At 39.9% G+C, this 16,542-nt stretch overlaps 1 protein-coding gene across 6 annotated transcripts in view; it reads right to left on the reverse strand.

Moving 5' to 3' along the window:
- pde10a (phosphodiesterase 10A) overlaps window positions 1-15,970 on the reverse strand; it is a 60,742-nt gene extending 44,772 nt beyond the window's left edge. For 5 of the 6 annotated variants that reach the window (XR_003694746.1, XR_003694745.1, XM_028603836.1 and 2 more), the window contains exon 1: window positions 15,046-15,970. Coding sequence is in view for 4 of the 6 variants with exons in the window: in XM_028603836.1 (XP_028459637.1) it covers window positions 15,046-15,118 (73 nt within the window). In the remaining 2 variants the exon portion in view is untranslated. The remainder of the gene's footprint in view (window positions 1-15,045) is intronic. The other variant, XM_028603835.1, reaches the window with a different exon arrangement.
- Window positions 15,971-16,542: the final 572 nt, after the last annotated feature.

A 16,542-nucleotide genomic window follows, 5' to 3' on the forward strand; every position in this document is an offset into this window, starting at 1 on the left:
AATGTAACACAAAAAATTAAAAAAAGCTCTGAGTTGGAGAAGCTCAGAGAACTCTGTCAGCTCCTTCAGGGCTCACCTTTATGCATCCTCCCTGTACTTCAGGCAGCTTATGCACGGAAATTTAGATAGAAAACAAATGCTTTCAAACGTTCACAGCAAAGTGCATGACTGGAAGTTTATGAGCTTATGTGAGACGGTTATGAGTGAACAACTTATAGGGAAATGCGGTAGATCACAAAGGATGCGACAACTCTGTCTGTGACCCACCATTGAACCCTTCTGATCCACGGCTCTTCGAAGTGGCTTTAAAGTTTGAATAATTATTACATAAGAGGAAGTGAGCTGACCAGCTTGACCTGTCCAATCAAACTGATATTTCAACTGTGTTTAGATTAGTCCACTTTGTATGAAATATAAACATAAAATGTATTAAAGTAATGGTTTTATCAATGGAGAAGCTGTATTTCTTGGCCTTGCACATAGTGTTTGGGTGTATTTATATATGAGACACAGTAGTCTTATATCTAAAACGACACATAAGCAACAGAATGGTCCTGGCGAATCTTGAGCTGTCACATGTTTCCTGCACTATTTTAAGAACACAAAGTACGCTGCATTTTGTTAGGAACACATTGTTGGTTGCTAGGGAGGTAGCTACCTGGCATCTCTGGCAAGTGGGAAAAGGATTAGTTTATCAACACGCTGACATTTTAAGATTTTGATCAATACATTTCCAATTACTTTTAATTTGAAATTGTGGTAATGTAGTCACAGTTGTATAGCTTCTCCATTGATGGTAAGACAATATATTGTAGTATGTTGCTAACGACATATATATATTTGTAAAATGTATGTACAGTATCAAAGGTTTTATTATTACTAGTCTATATCCTTGACGTTTCACTTCCGGGATTGCTCTGGTGTCGCAAGAAATTTCACCGGATGCATGTATTTTACCTTTCTTTCTTTGTGTTGGAATTTTAAATTCGGTGGATTTATGAGGACTATGGTTGACTGCTCCTCAGATCTCTGCAGGGTAATCCCAGACAGCTAGCTAGACTATCTGTCCAATCTGAGTTTTCTCTCGCACAACTATTTTGCAGCGGCTCTTTGCAGAGCTAAGCGCCGCCCATGACGATTCTGATTGGTTTAAAGAAATGCCAATAAACCAGAGCACGTTTTCTTCCCATCCCTGAATGCTATGTGGAATAGCCAGACCCTCTTTCAGGGTGCTTTGGATGAGGGTCTGGCAAAGCAACACTATATTATTACTAATGCATTAATGAGCGAGTAGCATTTTGACATTGCAGTTGCTTGAGGTGGAGCTAATTTTTCAACTATTTCATGAAGGGCTGCAACTGATGATTATTTTCAATAAAGATGAATTTGCTCATTTTCTCGATGAGAGAATGTTTTCTCCAACCAAGATGTATCTCTAACAGTGCACCATATTTTAAAGGTGCATCATGTTTTGTATGTAAAACCTTAAATTGTAATGTAACTAATAATTGTCAAATAGTTGGAGTAAAAAGTACATTTCCCTCTGAAGTGTAGTCTAGTAGAAGAATAATGTAGAATTGAGAATACTCAAGTAAAGTACCTTCAATTTGTACTTATATATAATACTTGAGTAATGTACTTTGTTACAGTCCACTGGTCCTTGTTGATTTTGTTGCAAGAGGATAATGTAACAAAATATATATTTGCAGAAGAGGATAGATCATAGGTAGACAGATCGGGCAACAGATTTTGTGGCTAATTCTGCATTACAGTATCTTTTTATCTTCGGTATTTGGATACAGCTGGAAAAAAACGAAGTACCACAGACCCGAGAAAACCTCAAAATGTCCGCCAGGTCTCTCTCTGGCTTGATCTGTATCAATTTGGACAGGCAGTGCGAGTGCGCACTCTTTTCTCTGTCAACATTATTCTGCCACCCAATCTCATATCCATCGGTGGATGGATAGCATGTGTATTATACTGAAATTTATGGAAATCAAAAAGGTGACGATGAAAGAGGCTGAAATCTCACGTGTCTTAATGTGTGTGTCACATGCAGAAGGGTCTTATTGTGGCTGTTGGGGAAAGATCAGCTTTACTATATCGACACTGAAGAGTGTTGTGGTCGACAGCCATGCTTAACTGTTCTCCCCTCTCTGCTGTTTTTAGCAAACATCCTCCTGATGACTACAGCCTCTGTCTCCCAACATAAGAGCTACACATCTTCAGACGTGTGTGTGCTTGTTCACACACACAGCCTTACCCCCTACCCCCACATTACAGACCTCATCCACTTATGCACATTTCTGATTCAAGGCACTGTACAAGCTTTTTGCACTCTGCACACACACACACACACACGCACACACACACGCACACGCACACGCCCCAGATGTAAGTGAAACATTTACAGATCACATGCAAGCACACGCAAACATGGACATAGTTACATCCACGTAAGCACACACACATTACATGCGGCAGACACACACCACAGAGACTTCCAGTCCCCTCCCCCCAACTGAATAGTCTGTTCTGACAATCCACAGGACAGCCGGAGCATTGACGTCAGAGGCAGGCCCATGAAAATACAGGGTCCCTGGGGGGCTGAGGGAGTTATGCACATCTTCACAGCTTGGCTCACAACTAGTTCAACAACCAATGAGCATATTACTCTGTTTACTCTTATTTGTCGGAAAATGCAATAAAAAAAAAAGGAGTTCCACATTTACACAAAGCCAGGCATGCACAAATTTGCATGCGACTGCAATGCGGATCGTCTGAAACGTGACGTCAATGGACGTCATTGCACTGTGATCCATTAGGACAAATGTGAGATAGGTGCATAATTTAGGTTAATGGAAACACAAATCACAGCACATCATTGCCTGCCCTCTGCCGTCTTAATAATTGTCATTTTGAATCACTGCTGTCAGATTGTAGTATATTAGACCGACCCAGAGCAAAGGATTGTTGCTCGCTCAGACGTCCTCACAAGTCGTAGGAGAGAAGTTGACATCTTTGTTTACCGCTTAATGTTCTGAACCTCTTTCTGTTTTTTTCCCCTTGTCTTCTAAGACATCATTAGAACATCAGAGCCATTAATCTCATTGTTCTCTCTCATTCTCCTCCTCTCACCATATCTGAGATTGTCTATGGGACATTATGTAACATAGTTCCTGTTTGTTTGTCTGTGACCACATACAGTATGTGTTGCTGTGGTCTTAGCTGTTCTTGTAAAAAGAAATGATCCTACACGAATAAATAAAAAAATATTGTATCTAAATTGGTCTATATGGGTAGAAACCCCTATGCTGTAGATTGAGGCTATGTTAATGACGCAGTAGAGGATCACTACATGGAAGAAGTATCAGCATGCATGTTTAGGTGTGTTTAGATATCACAAAAGCAAGATGAAAAATAGCAGTGTATAATAATACATATAAACATAAGTAATAAATAAAAGTACACATATTAGTTAATGTCGCAAAATTCACAAAAGTTGTCTATTGAACGTACAGTACTTTGTAGTAGATTTTATATTTGGAATTTTATTCCAAAGTGAATAACTTTTTCACGTGAGATAATCCACAACTAACCAATTGAATTATATTCAAAATAATTAGCATGGTCATTGAATTGCTGTGACATGAATATTTATTATATCAAACTATAATAGTCAACAAACATAAATACCTAAACATGCAGTATACACTATATTCATGTGCATGAAATGTTAGTGGTACGCAGAAAAACAGCAGCTTGAGTCTCGCCTCACTTATTGACACCTGTCACATCTATCTGCTTGTTATTTTTTTCATTAGCTTGTAGCACGTTAGCTGAATCAATCTGTTGTTGCTGTTGTTTCTCACAGAAAATGGCAACCAAGACCAAAAGGGAGAATAGAAGGAAGCATGAATGCAATGGTGGGAAGCCTTTTCTCGGCATTACATGTCTCCTGAGATTATTCCCCACTCAGCCTGTCTGGTTGCATTTGAATTACTGATGTCACTGCAATGGATCAAAGTCTTGGCTTTCATAATACAAACACCCACTTCTGTTGAAATTGGTGAGAAAGTCCATCCAGATGGTGTTTGATTATCAAAATCATGACCATGCTGATGTGGAAGCTCCATCAGCCAGGTTCAGAAGCTTTGATGGTTTTCTCCCTGTTGCAATAAAGTTCAATCTGGATCTCTCAATGAGATCCAAACATGTACGTCAAATACTCAGGCATTTATAGGTGATGCGCCACCTCTTTTAATTGCTGCAGCCAATCCTGATGAGAAATAAGTCAAAATAACCCAGTCAATGAATATGTATGCCTGAGCCCAGTTTGTGGCCTGCACAGCTGCCACAAACTGTACTGTACTGACTCGGCTGTATCTTGAAGGACTTCCTTCCAAAATGAGAGTCCGGTTCAATGTAACCATAAAAGACAGAAGGATTTTTTTTTTTTGCCAGCATTGTCGCATCAGTGAGTGGAAGTCCTGTGTAGATTACACAGCAGGGATTACATATTGTGTCTCCAAAGGCCCAAAGGCAAGTGTCCTGTAATAAAAGTTGGCTCTTCAGCTGCCTGCATGTCCCTCCAGAGAGGCGCAGCACTGGCTTGTCAACAGGAAACAGGCTGATCTGGTGAAGGTTGCCTTTTATGGACTCACTGACAGAAACAGCATGTCCAGGAAAACCTGAGGAGGATGATGGGCCTAACTTTCACTTGGGGTGGAGCTGATTAAATGACTGACCTTATTTGAAACACAGTCCTGTTCTTTCCATTATGTGATATAGAATTCTGCTGTCTGCTCTGCTTCCTCTGCAGATATCTTAGACACATTACAGTTGTGCTCCCCAAAAGAGGCACATCCATCTCCATCTCATGAAAAGCCGTTTGCTAAAAGCTGCGTTGCCCTAACAACACAGGTTTACATGGGAGCCTTAAGAGTTTTCTGGGTCCCCAAAATGACAAAGCTCGATACCCTCCATCTCTACCGCTATCTGCCAATGGTGCTCAAGAGTTTAATGACAAACAATGATGAAACTGCACGACTAGTCATTTGACAGCATGCATACTTATTGGACTGACTAACTAGATAATCCAACCCAATTTTGTGCAGGCCATAATAATATACCTAATCTAATGTAGTCTAATTCAGGCTAGACATTTCATTAGTCTCCCTTCCAGAGACAATTTGGTAAACTGATCTTTCTGAAAGGATATACTATAATGTGACATTTGTATAAACTAAAAGGATCCTATTAACAGCTGGAGTTTATTTTTAGCAGTCTGGTGGGTAATGGTGGTTAAGTCAAGTCTGACAATTATCTGGTCAATTCATAGTCAGACCCCAAAACCCGACAACGGTTCAGTCAGTCAAGTCCAACTAAAAAACATCAGCAACAAGACTTGCAAAATTACCACGTGCCCACATCTAACTTAACCCAGTTTAAAAGAATGTTGTTGCTAAATCAAGTATTTTAGTACAAGTCTAGTAGACAATATAATATCTTACTGGTTGGTCTTGGCACCCTTACAGCGGCAGAGGGCCTGGCTAGTCCACACAACATTCCGGGATGGGAGAAAAACGTCCTCTGGCTTATTGCCATTTCTTTAAACCACTCAAAAATGTCTTGGGTGGCGCTAACCCCAGGACACAATGACGGTGCCACTGCAAAATAGCCTTGGGAATAACTTGTTTCTGTGGAACGGGTATGTTCAAAAGTTGTTTTAGTTGTGCAACAGAAAACTTAGATTGGACAGATAGTCTAGCTAGCTGTCTCAATTTACCTTGCAAAGATCTGAGGAGCAGTTAACCATAGTCCTCATATATCCACCGGAGCATAGAATGCCAACAAACATAAAGCGGAAGGTAACGGGCATCCGGCCTAAAAAGAGGGACATCTGGCAGAATTTCAGGCAGCACCTGAACAATCCCGAAAGTGGAACATCAATTCTATCAATTCAGAATTCAAGTTCAAGCAATTGCTAAGATCTAGGAAGATGGCGACATTGCTATAGCGAAGTCTGACAGGGCAGGAGACGAGCAGTTAGACAAAGCAGAAGTCTAGCCAGAGTATATAAACCACTTAACCAAAACCAAAGTGAGCACACGTAAAATTGTCAGCAATAATCCCTCGTCACAATGAAAAAATGTGTGTACGCAATACGGCAAGTACAGTAGGTCAAAGTTAAATGAGGAAATTAGCCTGTAAAATGTTATGAGTTGACAGTTTGGGCGATCATTTCACTGTGCTCGCCTCTGTTTCTCTTCAATTTAAGTTTAGCTAAACTGACTTCTCATGTTTGTTGCTCAATGGGACTTTTTCCCAGATCACAGCGATTAACTTGTGGAGTATAATGTTGTTATAACCAAGAGAATCAACAGCCAAGCTACAAAACAAAATTGTAATGTAATAAACCAGTTTTCCTTTAGCTGTACCAGTGAATCTTATTGTGGTGAAAAGAAGCCGTTCCATGTGACACATTGAATCAAATGTTATTCTGAATGATTAATTATGTAATCCCTGCAGGGAAAGTCATATAATTTCCCATTTATCTACATAGAAGTCAAAAGTCAGGGTAAACTGTAGCACCCATTGGAAGCTGAGGTGTATTCCAGTGCAGCACTGCAGCCTGAAGAAGGGCACTCTAGGCAGTAAAGAAAAGAAAAAAAGTATCCAAACATTAGCAATGTAGGTTTGTAAGGAGGCACTCGGAGCAGCAGGGCTTACACTGCCAGAATTCCTCTGCCTAAATTCAGAGCCTCAGACACACTGCTAACAGACAATGTGGAGAACTGTGGCTTAATGATAGCATACTAAATAGCTTGTAAAGTAATAAACATATATATATAAATACAGTTTTTTAGACCCACACTTGATATGGCCTTTTAATTTGCTGCTATGGGGTTTGTTCAGGGAGAGACTGATACAAAATGTAATGTGTTTTTCAGTTTCCCTTCCAAAATTACATCTTACACCTTTGAGATTGGATTACATGCTTGTAGTTATTTAGATTTCAATTATTGTGATTTATTAGTAAAGTTGTCAACACAAAAACTGTAAATGAGACTGAGAGGGATATATTTCTGGCCAAATGCAAAAAGGCATTTGATCACTACCTGATTGCGCTTAACAAAACTACACTGTGCAGTTGGTGGAGAAAACGTGATGCTCCACGATATTTAATTGCACATTTCAACAGTTTAAATGCATCAGTTGATTGAGTTGAGAGCGGAAGCTGTCTTCTGCTCATGTGCCACATGCTAACAAATTTGTTTTGGTTTAATAATGCTGATAGGGTTTACATCAATGCATGAAACAGAGAAAGCCCGTTCATGGGACAGGTGGTGCAGATATATGATGTGGAGCGCTGCAGCGGAAGGAACTGCAGCTTGCACATGACTCAAAAAAAGAAAAAAACAACATTTAAATGGGTGAAAAAAAAAAAAAAAGTGATGAAAGAAGTGTGCAGTGGGGTGGTGGCGGGGTGGGGGGGGGGGGTGCGTGTATCTGCGTCAGAGCTGGAGCCAATGAAGTCAGAGATGTGGCAGGCTCGAGCAGGAGATGCTGTTACTGCCACTTACAGCACCCGCCTGAGCCTCATGTCCTCACAGAGCTGGCACAAATTATGCCTGCCTGAATGTTTGTCACACACACACACACACACATGCACGCACGGTTATATGTAATTTATGTGCATTATACACATATACAGCACCATTCAATTATATTTAAATTAGCGCACCAGCAGATGTGTCTTTTATTTCCTCAACCATTTCTTCATTTCTGGAAGAAGAATACAGTGCTGTTTTTGCATTTTCTCACAAAGCAACAGTTTTTCCATACCTTATTCTTTGCACCTTATTTTTAACACCAAGCTGTTCACCATCAATCATCATAATGTTTATGTATTTAAGTAAACGCAGCATATAGCTGATGCAACTGCCGATATTAAAGTAAATACAGAGGAACCAAATGGCTTTCTTGCGTCAGTATCAAAGGATGCATTGCTAATAAAGAAACCGGCCAAGAATTATTTTATAGGTTCTATTTATGCTATGTTGTTATTATTATTATTATTATTATTATTATTATTATTATTATTATTATTATAGCATTAAGTAGTATTGTTAAGGATTGCTCTGTGTACTTAAAGATAAATGTATTTATTATATATATTTTTTCTTTTTTAAATAATAATTTTTTTTAAAGTGCAGTGTTGAGCCAATAAACATTTTTTATGTAATTCAGAAATAAATTCATAAAAACATATATCTAAAAAAGAATCCTCTGACACACACATAGTATTTACACACATACAAACATGCGCTCATTCATGACTCACATATGCAAATCCTGGTTATTTAGATTAGCGGGCAGTGTTTTCTGTTGGCACCACTTCTTACCTAGATTATCACATCCGTAATTCTAGCGATGGCTATGATGAGCATGTGGTCAGGGGTCTGTGGAGGGTAAAGTAAAAACAAAACAAACAGTGCGCATTTGCTGACGTCACTGCGCCATGTGAAACGCTTCACTGTGCAATCTTGTAAAACTGCTGCATGCAAAACAGGAGGTCAGATGTGTCTCCTCAGATGTGCACATGAGAGCGGGTACGTGTGAGCATGTGTTGAGCACTCACATGTATAAAAAACACACAGACAGATGCAAATATTGTCCTAAAACTAAACTTAAATGAGAATGTAAAAACACAAATGCTTTAGCTTATGATCCTTGTTTTTTTTTTTTTTATTCAGGGAAATTTTGCTTTCCACTGCAAGTCTGCTGGTGTGATGATTTTTGTCAATATGTGCTGTAAAACGTGATTCAGATGTAGTATTTTTTGCCTCTAACACTGTTAGAACAATGAGAGCAGCAGCTGTAGCCCTGCTAGCGGGAGTCCACATCCTATAGGTGAGGACGCAAGCAGGAGACATGAATCAAACCGGTGCTAGAGTGTGACTGAATACATTTACTAATACATTTAGTGCGATTTTGAGGTACTTGTACTTTACTTGGGTATTTCCATTTTACAAGTACACTACTTTATACTTCAGAAAATATTGTACTTTTCACTCCACTACATTTATTTGACAGCTTTAGTTACTAGTTACATTGCAGATTCAGATTGTAAATACAAAATATTAACGACTAATACATTATACTATATTGTTACTGCAGCAGTCAATACAATTTCAATTACCCTACCTTTAGCTGCAACATTAGTGACACTTACATATTCATCACTAATTATAATCGAGTAATATATATAATTTTCTGAAATGAGCCATTCGGCATAATGAGTACTTTTACTTTTGGTACTTTAAACATCCCTTGATGTTATTACGTATGTATTTTTACTTAATTAAGATTTTAAATGCAAGACTTGTACTTGTAACTCTGGTATTACTACTTTTACTTAAGTAAAATATCTGAATACTTCTTCCACCGCTGCATCAAACCATCACTCTGCAAGTCAAACATCCTCCATATGTGCTATATGATACCACTCTGGTTAACACATGTGTGCTGATCTCTGAGCTGAGAAGCCAACAGCGTCCTGGTCAAATGTAAGCCTTTTAACCACCAAACACACAGTTGGATCATTACTTACAGCTGAGTGATGTCACACAGCCTGTCACTGTGTATTTCTTGTGACGCTGTATGGTGTGTATACAGTGAGGCGCTGCTGACTGACTGTTTGACTCTGCTCATTGCACAAGCATTATACATGGACACAGCAAGAGGAAATTATCTTTCACACAACAACAAAGCTCACGTTTACAAAAAAAAGATATCATTTTTTTCACGTTTGATTTGTACTCACTTTGTTTGATTTTACCATAACCTGCATGATGAGCTTTTTATGTCATAGGGACAAGAAGGCTTATTACTCCTAATTGCATTGCTATACAAAATGTGCGAACATTGTGTTTCTCATGTAAAAATAAGGATCAAATTTAATTTAATTTTGTTATTTTTTAATCATTTATTTTTTCTGTTCCATTCAGTCTTAACAAAAGCTCCATGGGGGGAAATAACACTGTCTGATGCAAGAATAAAACAGACTCAATAAAATGTATCTGACTTTATTTTTAATTTGTATGAGTTGATATAAATCAATTTTGTGCCTCAGAAAAGAAAAGCTTTAAAAAGAGAGAGAGAGAGAGAGAGAGAGAGAGAGAGAGAGAGAGAGAGAGAGCAAGAGAGAGAGCTCCTTATTAAGCTCAAATAAGTTGGGGAGTAGCTGAGGAGACGAGTGGTAACTGGCTGCCTGCAGCCCTCATCAGAAGCCAAACAAAATCAGTGTGAATCACAGGTGAGAAATATAGGTGCTGACGTACAGGCCTATCAATCTCTCCACACAGCAGACATTACAACAGGCCAAGACGGCCGAGCAGCCAGACGTCAGGTCTGCCTGTTTACTGATAACACATGGACACAATCCATTCATGAACTAAACACACTTACGCACACACTCTATCCTTGTCTAGCCCTTACTCACAGGTCGATTTAAGACAAGCTTTTTTTTCCTGATTTAGTGTATTTTATAATCCAATTGTTCTATCCAAACTTGTAACGAGAAGACTTAACCTTGTTTAGCACTGCAGTCAAATGAAAACCAATAACCTCAGTGTAATGTAACAACAATGATTTCACTTAAACAATTTTGTTGAATTATTTTTCTGCCTTCTGCTAGTTCACAAAAAACTGACGTTGAAATCTCTTTTGATATTATAAATATATAATTTTGTGGAACCTTTCGTTAGTCATTATTAAGTCTGCAAATAATACTAATAAAGAAATATTTTTATTCAGAATTACTGGTTGTCTGCTCCATGGTGAATTTCTCTGATGCCGCTCACTGCATTTCATCTTTATACTTTAGCCCCACCTAGTGTCTGTCTGTCTGAGGACACTGATGGAGACATCTAATAACTATTGTCAAATTACAGAGAGGGCAAAGTCCAACATTTGGTAAAGATGTAACAAATATGATAAAATAAAGAAATTTAGATGATATCCTTATAAACTACAAATCTTTGTTTGCACTGTTGTGGCCAGCAGTACATGTTATGACCACTAAGTGGTATCCTTGTACAAGTTGAGCTTGTTCCAAACAGTCTGCAGCTGCGGCCCTCATGTAGACTGAGGCTGTGAGCTGCTGTTCAACTTCGTCGAAGAACATGGATAAAAGTATTTATGAGGATATGTGAGTGTTTGAATGTGTGTGAGGTTGCATGCGGCTTATACACTAAATGCTCTGTGGCGTCACAAGAGTGGCGAACAGCCCTGCTGCACTTTCACAGTCTTTCAGCATCGTGGGCATAGAGCCAAGCTGAAGAGACACACATGGTGCACCGCTGGAAAGCCATGGCGGTGTATGACGCTGAGCCGCTCCTCAGTTTTAATCTATGAGGACAAACCAATCCACAAGATCTGGAACTTTTCTCTCAGCGGTCTAAATTCAAACTGAAAGAGAAACTCTATCTGGCCTTGACTGCGCTGGTCTTCTGTCTCATTGGAACAGGGCCTTTTTGTTCATGTGAGCAGAGGCCATTTTGTAATGTTATTCTTGATGTATTGTCAATGAGGTGGCAGCACCATCATTGTTATAGTAGGACTATTTGCTAAATGGTCTGATGCAGCAAGGATGACATAGTCAAATTGTTATCCTGCCACCCTCCCTTCTTTAATATTCTGCTGGTTTTATTGACCCATTAAAACAGCGGTGTGTTAGGTGTTATATTGATAAATATTTCATTTTTCATTCATTCATTTTTATGGCTATGCTTGAGCTGTTTCATGCTCTTTTGGTTTGTTTTGTTGAAACCCGGGTTTTGCCTATTATGTAGCCTACTATTGAATAATGTGCATATTTATAACACATCCAATGATGTAAAAAAATTAAAGCTGCAATATTTATATATTAACAATGGATCAAATTACTGTTTTGTAACGTGAAAGGGGTCACTCGTGTGGACAATTATCACCAAACTCTGCAGTTGCCTACAGCTCTTTGAAGCATTTTAGCTCATTGTTTTGATTTTACGACCCACAACTTTACCGTTCAGGTTCACTCTCCCTGCTCTTATTGGAGTTGTTTTCATCAGCAGTCGGCAGCTGTTGTCAGCAAAAAAGCTCTGATAAAGACAAAGTTAATGACTAGCTGGTGAAGAAAGTGGAGCATTTAGTTGCTCAAGAGTTGGTGGAGACCAAAACAGAGCTAAAAGGAGAGTGAATTTTGGACTTGCCTTCAATGGGTTGCCAGAAACATGACTCCAAATGAATGTTAATATTGCTGTGGGGGGGCACCGAGGAGTGGCCCTGTAATCGACAGGTCGAGGCTGCACACAGAGGCAAGACAAAAAATGCCTTGTGGTCCTGATACAAATCTCAATGCCCCTTTTTCCACACCTCCCCTCAAGGCCTCACCAGGGATATCTGAGCAAACAAAAACGATCTCCATGAGAAAATAAAAGCTTGAGCCCTCAGAGGCGACAGTGAATGGAGCAGCGACAGTAGCAGCACCATAGTTACTGCTGCTAGTTTTCAGATTCTGTTCATGATGCACAAATATATAATCACTCTATACAATCAATATTTGTCAGCTTTTTGTAACAGCAGCTATTTAGTTTGGACAAACAATTGTATCACAAAACTAGTTAACTTTAATTTCATTTTAAGATATTACGCACTACTGCCTGATATTTTAGGTTACAGTATATTAGTATATATCACCCCTTAGTGTGCCTGAAAAGCCTAGTGTTATATTGGTTTAAAATCTACATTTGCTTTGACAGTGTGCTGTACAATATTAGTGCTGCGATCCTGCATCAAAGCATGCAGAATCTTGAGTGGGAGGGGTTCAGTGGGTGTGTACCCCCTAAGTAGTCACAGATGCCAGGCACAGTCGGGGAAGGAAGCGCCCAGCTCTTCTTCTGCGTTAGCCAAGGGAAACTCTCATTTGGGCATGGACCCAAAAAGATACAGAGCCAAAGACTGTGATGCAAACAGGTCACGTCTTCAGCGCAAACAAACAAGTCTGCAGGCCTTAGGAAGCCGTAATGTTTACAGTAAATCCTGCACTGCAACTGTGAGTTTCTATGGAGAGTCAAAATTTGTGACACAAAACAAGAGTAATTCAGTAAGTTTCAGAGGTAAGATGACTGTGATCTAGTCTTTAAAAAGATACAAAAAGTAAAAGACAAACAGAGATGAAATTATGTATTCATGCTTCATTAAGGATAAGTATTTTCCAAATCTAAACATGACAAATGCAGCTTTAAACTTGAATAATGTGATGCGAAGGAAACACCACACACGTCTAGCCCTCATGCAAGCCGTTTCCGTCGCAGAGCACTATTCATGCGAGCAGGCATGACTCTCTGCTTTAAGGTTCTTGGCCTTAAACTTACAACTCATGTCATGTGTTTGCCAGCATAATGGCAGCCACACTGCCGTTCGATGTATTGCAAAAGCTGCCTCTTGAAAAAGGGGGAATTGCTTGAACTAAAAGATAAGCTGAACCAGTGTTTTCAACTAATAGGATCACAGATCACAGGCACTTTGAGGAAAGTAAAGCATAGCATTCCTAGAAACAGGACAGATTTTTGTTTAGACTGGCTTTTTGCCCACATTTATATTTTATACTAAGTCACTGTGATTTCTGGTGACCTGACCTGCAATAACAATTTGTTACAGTTGGTGTGTGTAGTGGCCTCGTTTTATGTCTGTTGTTAAGTTTACCCGATGCAGAGGGCAGTAAGTAAGTAAGCAACAGTGTAAAATAACCCCTCTTCTACTCAATACAGGATCTGCATCAATCAATGAGAGCCAATCCATGGCGGCGCCAGAGGTTTCAGAAGGTGATAGGTAGTATACTTGTTAATAATGGATTACTGAACAGGCCCAAAGCCCCTGGACTACAGCCCCTGCATGAAGTGACTTTTAACATTTCTTGTTGGAAAGTGAAAGTCACTCAAATGACCAAAAAGAAAAGAGAGAAAAAAGAGACACAAAACGGTTTTGCGTCTCTTTCAATCTGGTGTGGGGTCTTTTACATGTCTATGGCCATTGTCTCATAATCCATCCATGACTGTGGGCTACTTGGAGTAGCTATTTATTAATATTGGTCCATATTAGAATATTTAAAGTTGTTTATTCGGCAATCATTTATTACACTGAATAAACAATGTGACTATTAATAATGTACAGTTTATCATTGCCAATTACGGCTATTCTTTTATATTAAGAAAATGTGTTATTTTATTTTTTGGAATTTCCCAATGGAAATGTTCATGTAGTGGTTGTTCTGTGCAGCTGGGTTGCTATTTGTATCCACAGTTTATTTTTATTTTCTCTGTGCACATAAAAGGGCCCATTTGCATGCCAGGCTACACCATGATCCCTCTGAACTCACACAATGCATGTTCATATATCAACTCCACCTCAACAGCTGTAACAACTGGACTGGAAATAGTAATCTAGGTGAACCACCATTTTACTTTATATGCGTATAATCCAGTTTCTGACTCAACAGGTCTTTCTTAGCCTGAGTGATGACAGCCATACTACCAACCAAGCTGAGTTCACCCAGCCTCTACAACTCTGATGCCACACATCCATCATATACTTCCTTCTGTAGCTGAACATTAGAGTCTGTTCTGCAACCAAACCTGATGTCACACAAATGTGACTCCACTGAGGATTGATGAGAGATTATAAAAAGTAATCAGCAACACACAATATTGTTTTCTATAGGGATACAACTACTTATTTAGGGGAGAGTGATTGCATGACAACGTGGCCATGTCACTGTACAAGTTTAACACTTAATGAATTAATACAGCAGCTGTAGTGGCTGGGCATCCCGAGGGTATGACTAAGTCCTGGTGCCTCTCACTTTGCAATAAACCTTTGGTTTCTACTCAGAAATTGCTCTGCAGAAACATCAAAAACAATCCCTGAGGATATCACATGCATGCCCTTTGGCAGCAACAGTTCAACTTTCACACTGTCATTTCAGATCATGACTCCTACCCTGGTCGCTGCATCCTGCAGGCGGAGATTCCTCAAAGTCCTGGTCGTCAGGACTTTTCCGTTTCTTCGACATTTGCTGCTCCCTATTCGAGTGATGGATCTATCCACCGCTGACTCAATATCTGCTGATAACGTGAGACGCCTTCAACCGGCAGGATATACAACACATGCAACAGTCTGGGGGAGGTGAGAAGAGAAATGCGAATAAATCTCAATCCCATTCATTCAGATCCCTTCTCTATGTATCCTCTTTCCAGCGTGCTATGTGCGCAAGGTTACCATGTGGTGGCCAGCCGAGCACCGACAGACGCAGCGAGGCATGGAGCCGGTCAGCTCCTGTTTCCCGCCGTAATCGGACAAGATGTGTCTCCACACGGACAGTCTGGAGAGTATTTCTCTTGACAGATGACAAATATTTGCAGATGAAGTGATTTGTCGATCACGTGTGTCTCGGATTATGATTTAACCCCGTTTAGATGGAAGTTGGAGGTAACTTGTTGATCCGCGTCTGAAGGTAGTGGTTTTCGTCACTCTGGATGTTTTCAGTTTTTTTCATATCAATTAAGTTTTTCAACGTTGTATGAGGTGCATGCTTTACTTGAATGGTGCTCGACGACGTCAGACAAGTCTAATCAGGCATGGATGACGCACAGCCGATACAACGGGAACTCTCGGGTATCTTGAAGAGTATAGGCCAATGTAAACTGAGATTATCCGGACGTGGTCTGCCCGCTAAAGTACGCCAAAGCGCGTGTCCCTTTGGTAACATTTGAGCTGCGCACTAAGTTGCGGGTAGAAAATGCTCTCCGGCAACATCTGTGAAGGAGGAGAGGATTCCTCCCAGGCAAAAAATTGGAGAGACTGTTCTACAGAAGTGGTGTGTTGGAAGCGGAAGGCACGAGACCTTCTCTTTTACAACACCAGTCCAGCGACGAGTAGAAAACACATTTGTCTGTGACGCTTCTTGCGCAAAACCTCCTAATCCATGTGCCAGAGTAACATAAATCGAGCAAACACGCATTGTGTTATGATCACCAGTCTTGGGCGAACGGGTTTGCTTTCACATCAGTGTGCTGGAGCCACAGAGCAACTTAAGAATAAGATGTGAATAAAGGCAGCAAGAGAATCGTTGTGTTGCGCGTATGCTACTATAGAGAAGGCAATGACGCCACCAGTCTGGCTTTTACAAATTGCTTGATGACAGTTTTCCCCTCCGGTCGACTCAGCCCTGAATGCCAGAGAATAAAAAAAAAAAATCAGCGCTTCTCTATCACTAACGCAAGGACTGTGCGTGTGTTCAAGAAAGGGATATCCACTTGAATAAAACTGCACAGACCTTCTCAGAGTATTACTGACTTCTACTTTCACACATTCATTTTCCTTTCAAGAGAGTTACAGATGGGTGCCTGACACCAGTTGAGCAACAGCCATCCCCACCTCCACTTCTCTTCATTCTCTCATATGTTGATTTATTTATGAACACTCCCGGGTCAGGGG

The sequence above is a fragment of the Perca flavescens genome, chromosome 17 (genome assembly GCF_004354835.1).
Source record: "Perca flavescens isolate YP-PL-M2 chromosome 17, PFLA_1.0, whole genome shotgun sequence".
NCBI classification, from domain to species: Eukaryota; Metazoa; Chordata; class Actinopteri; order Perciformes; family Percidae; genus Perca; species Perca flavescens.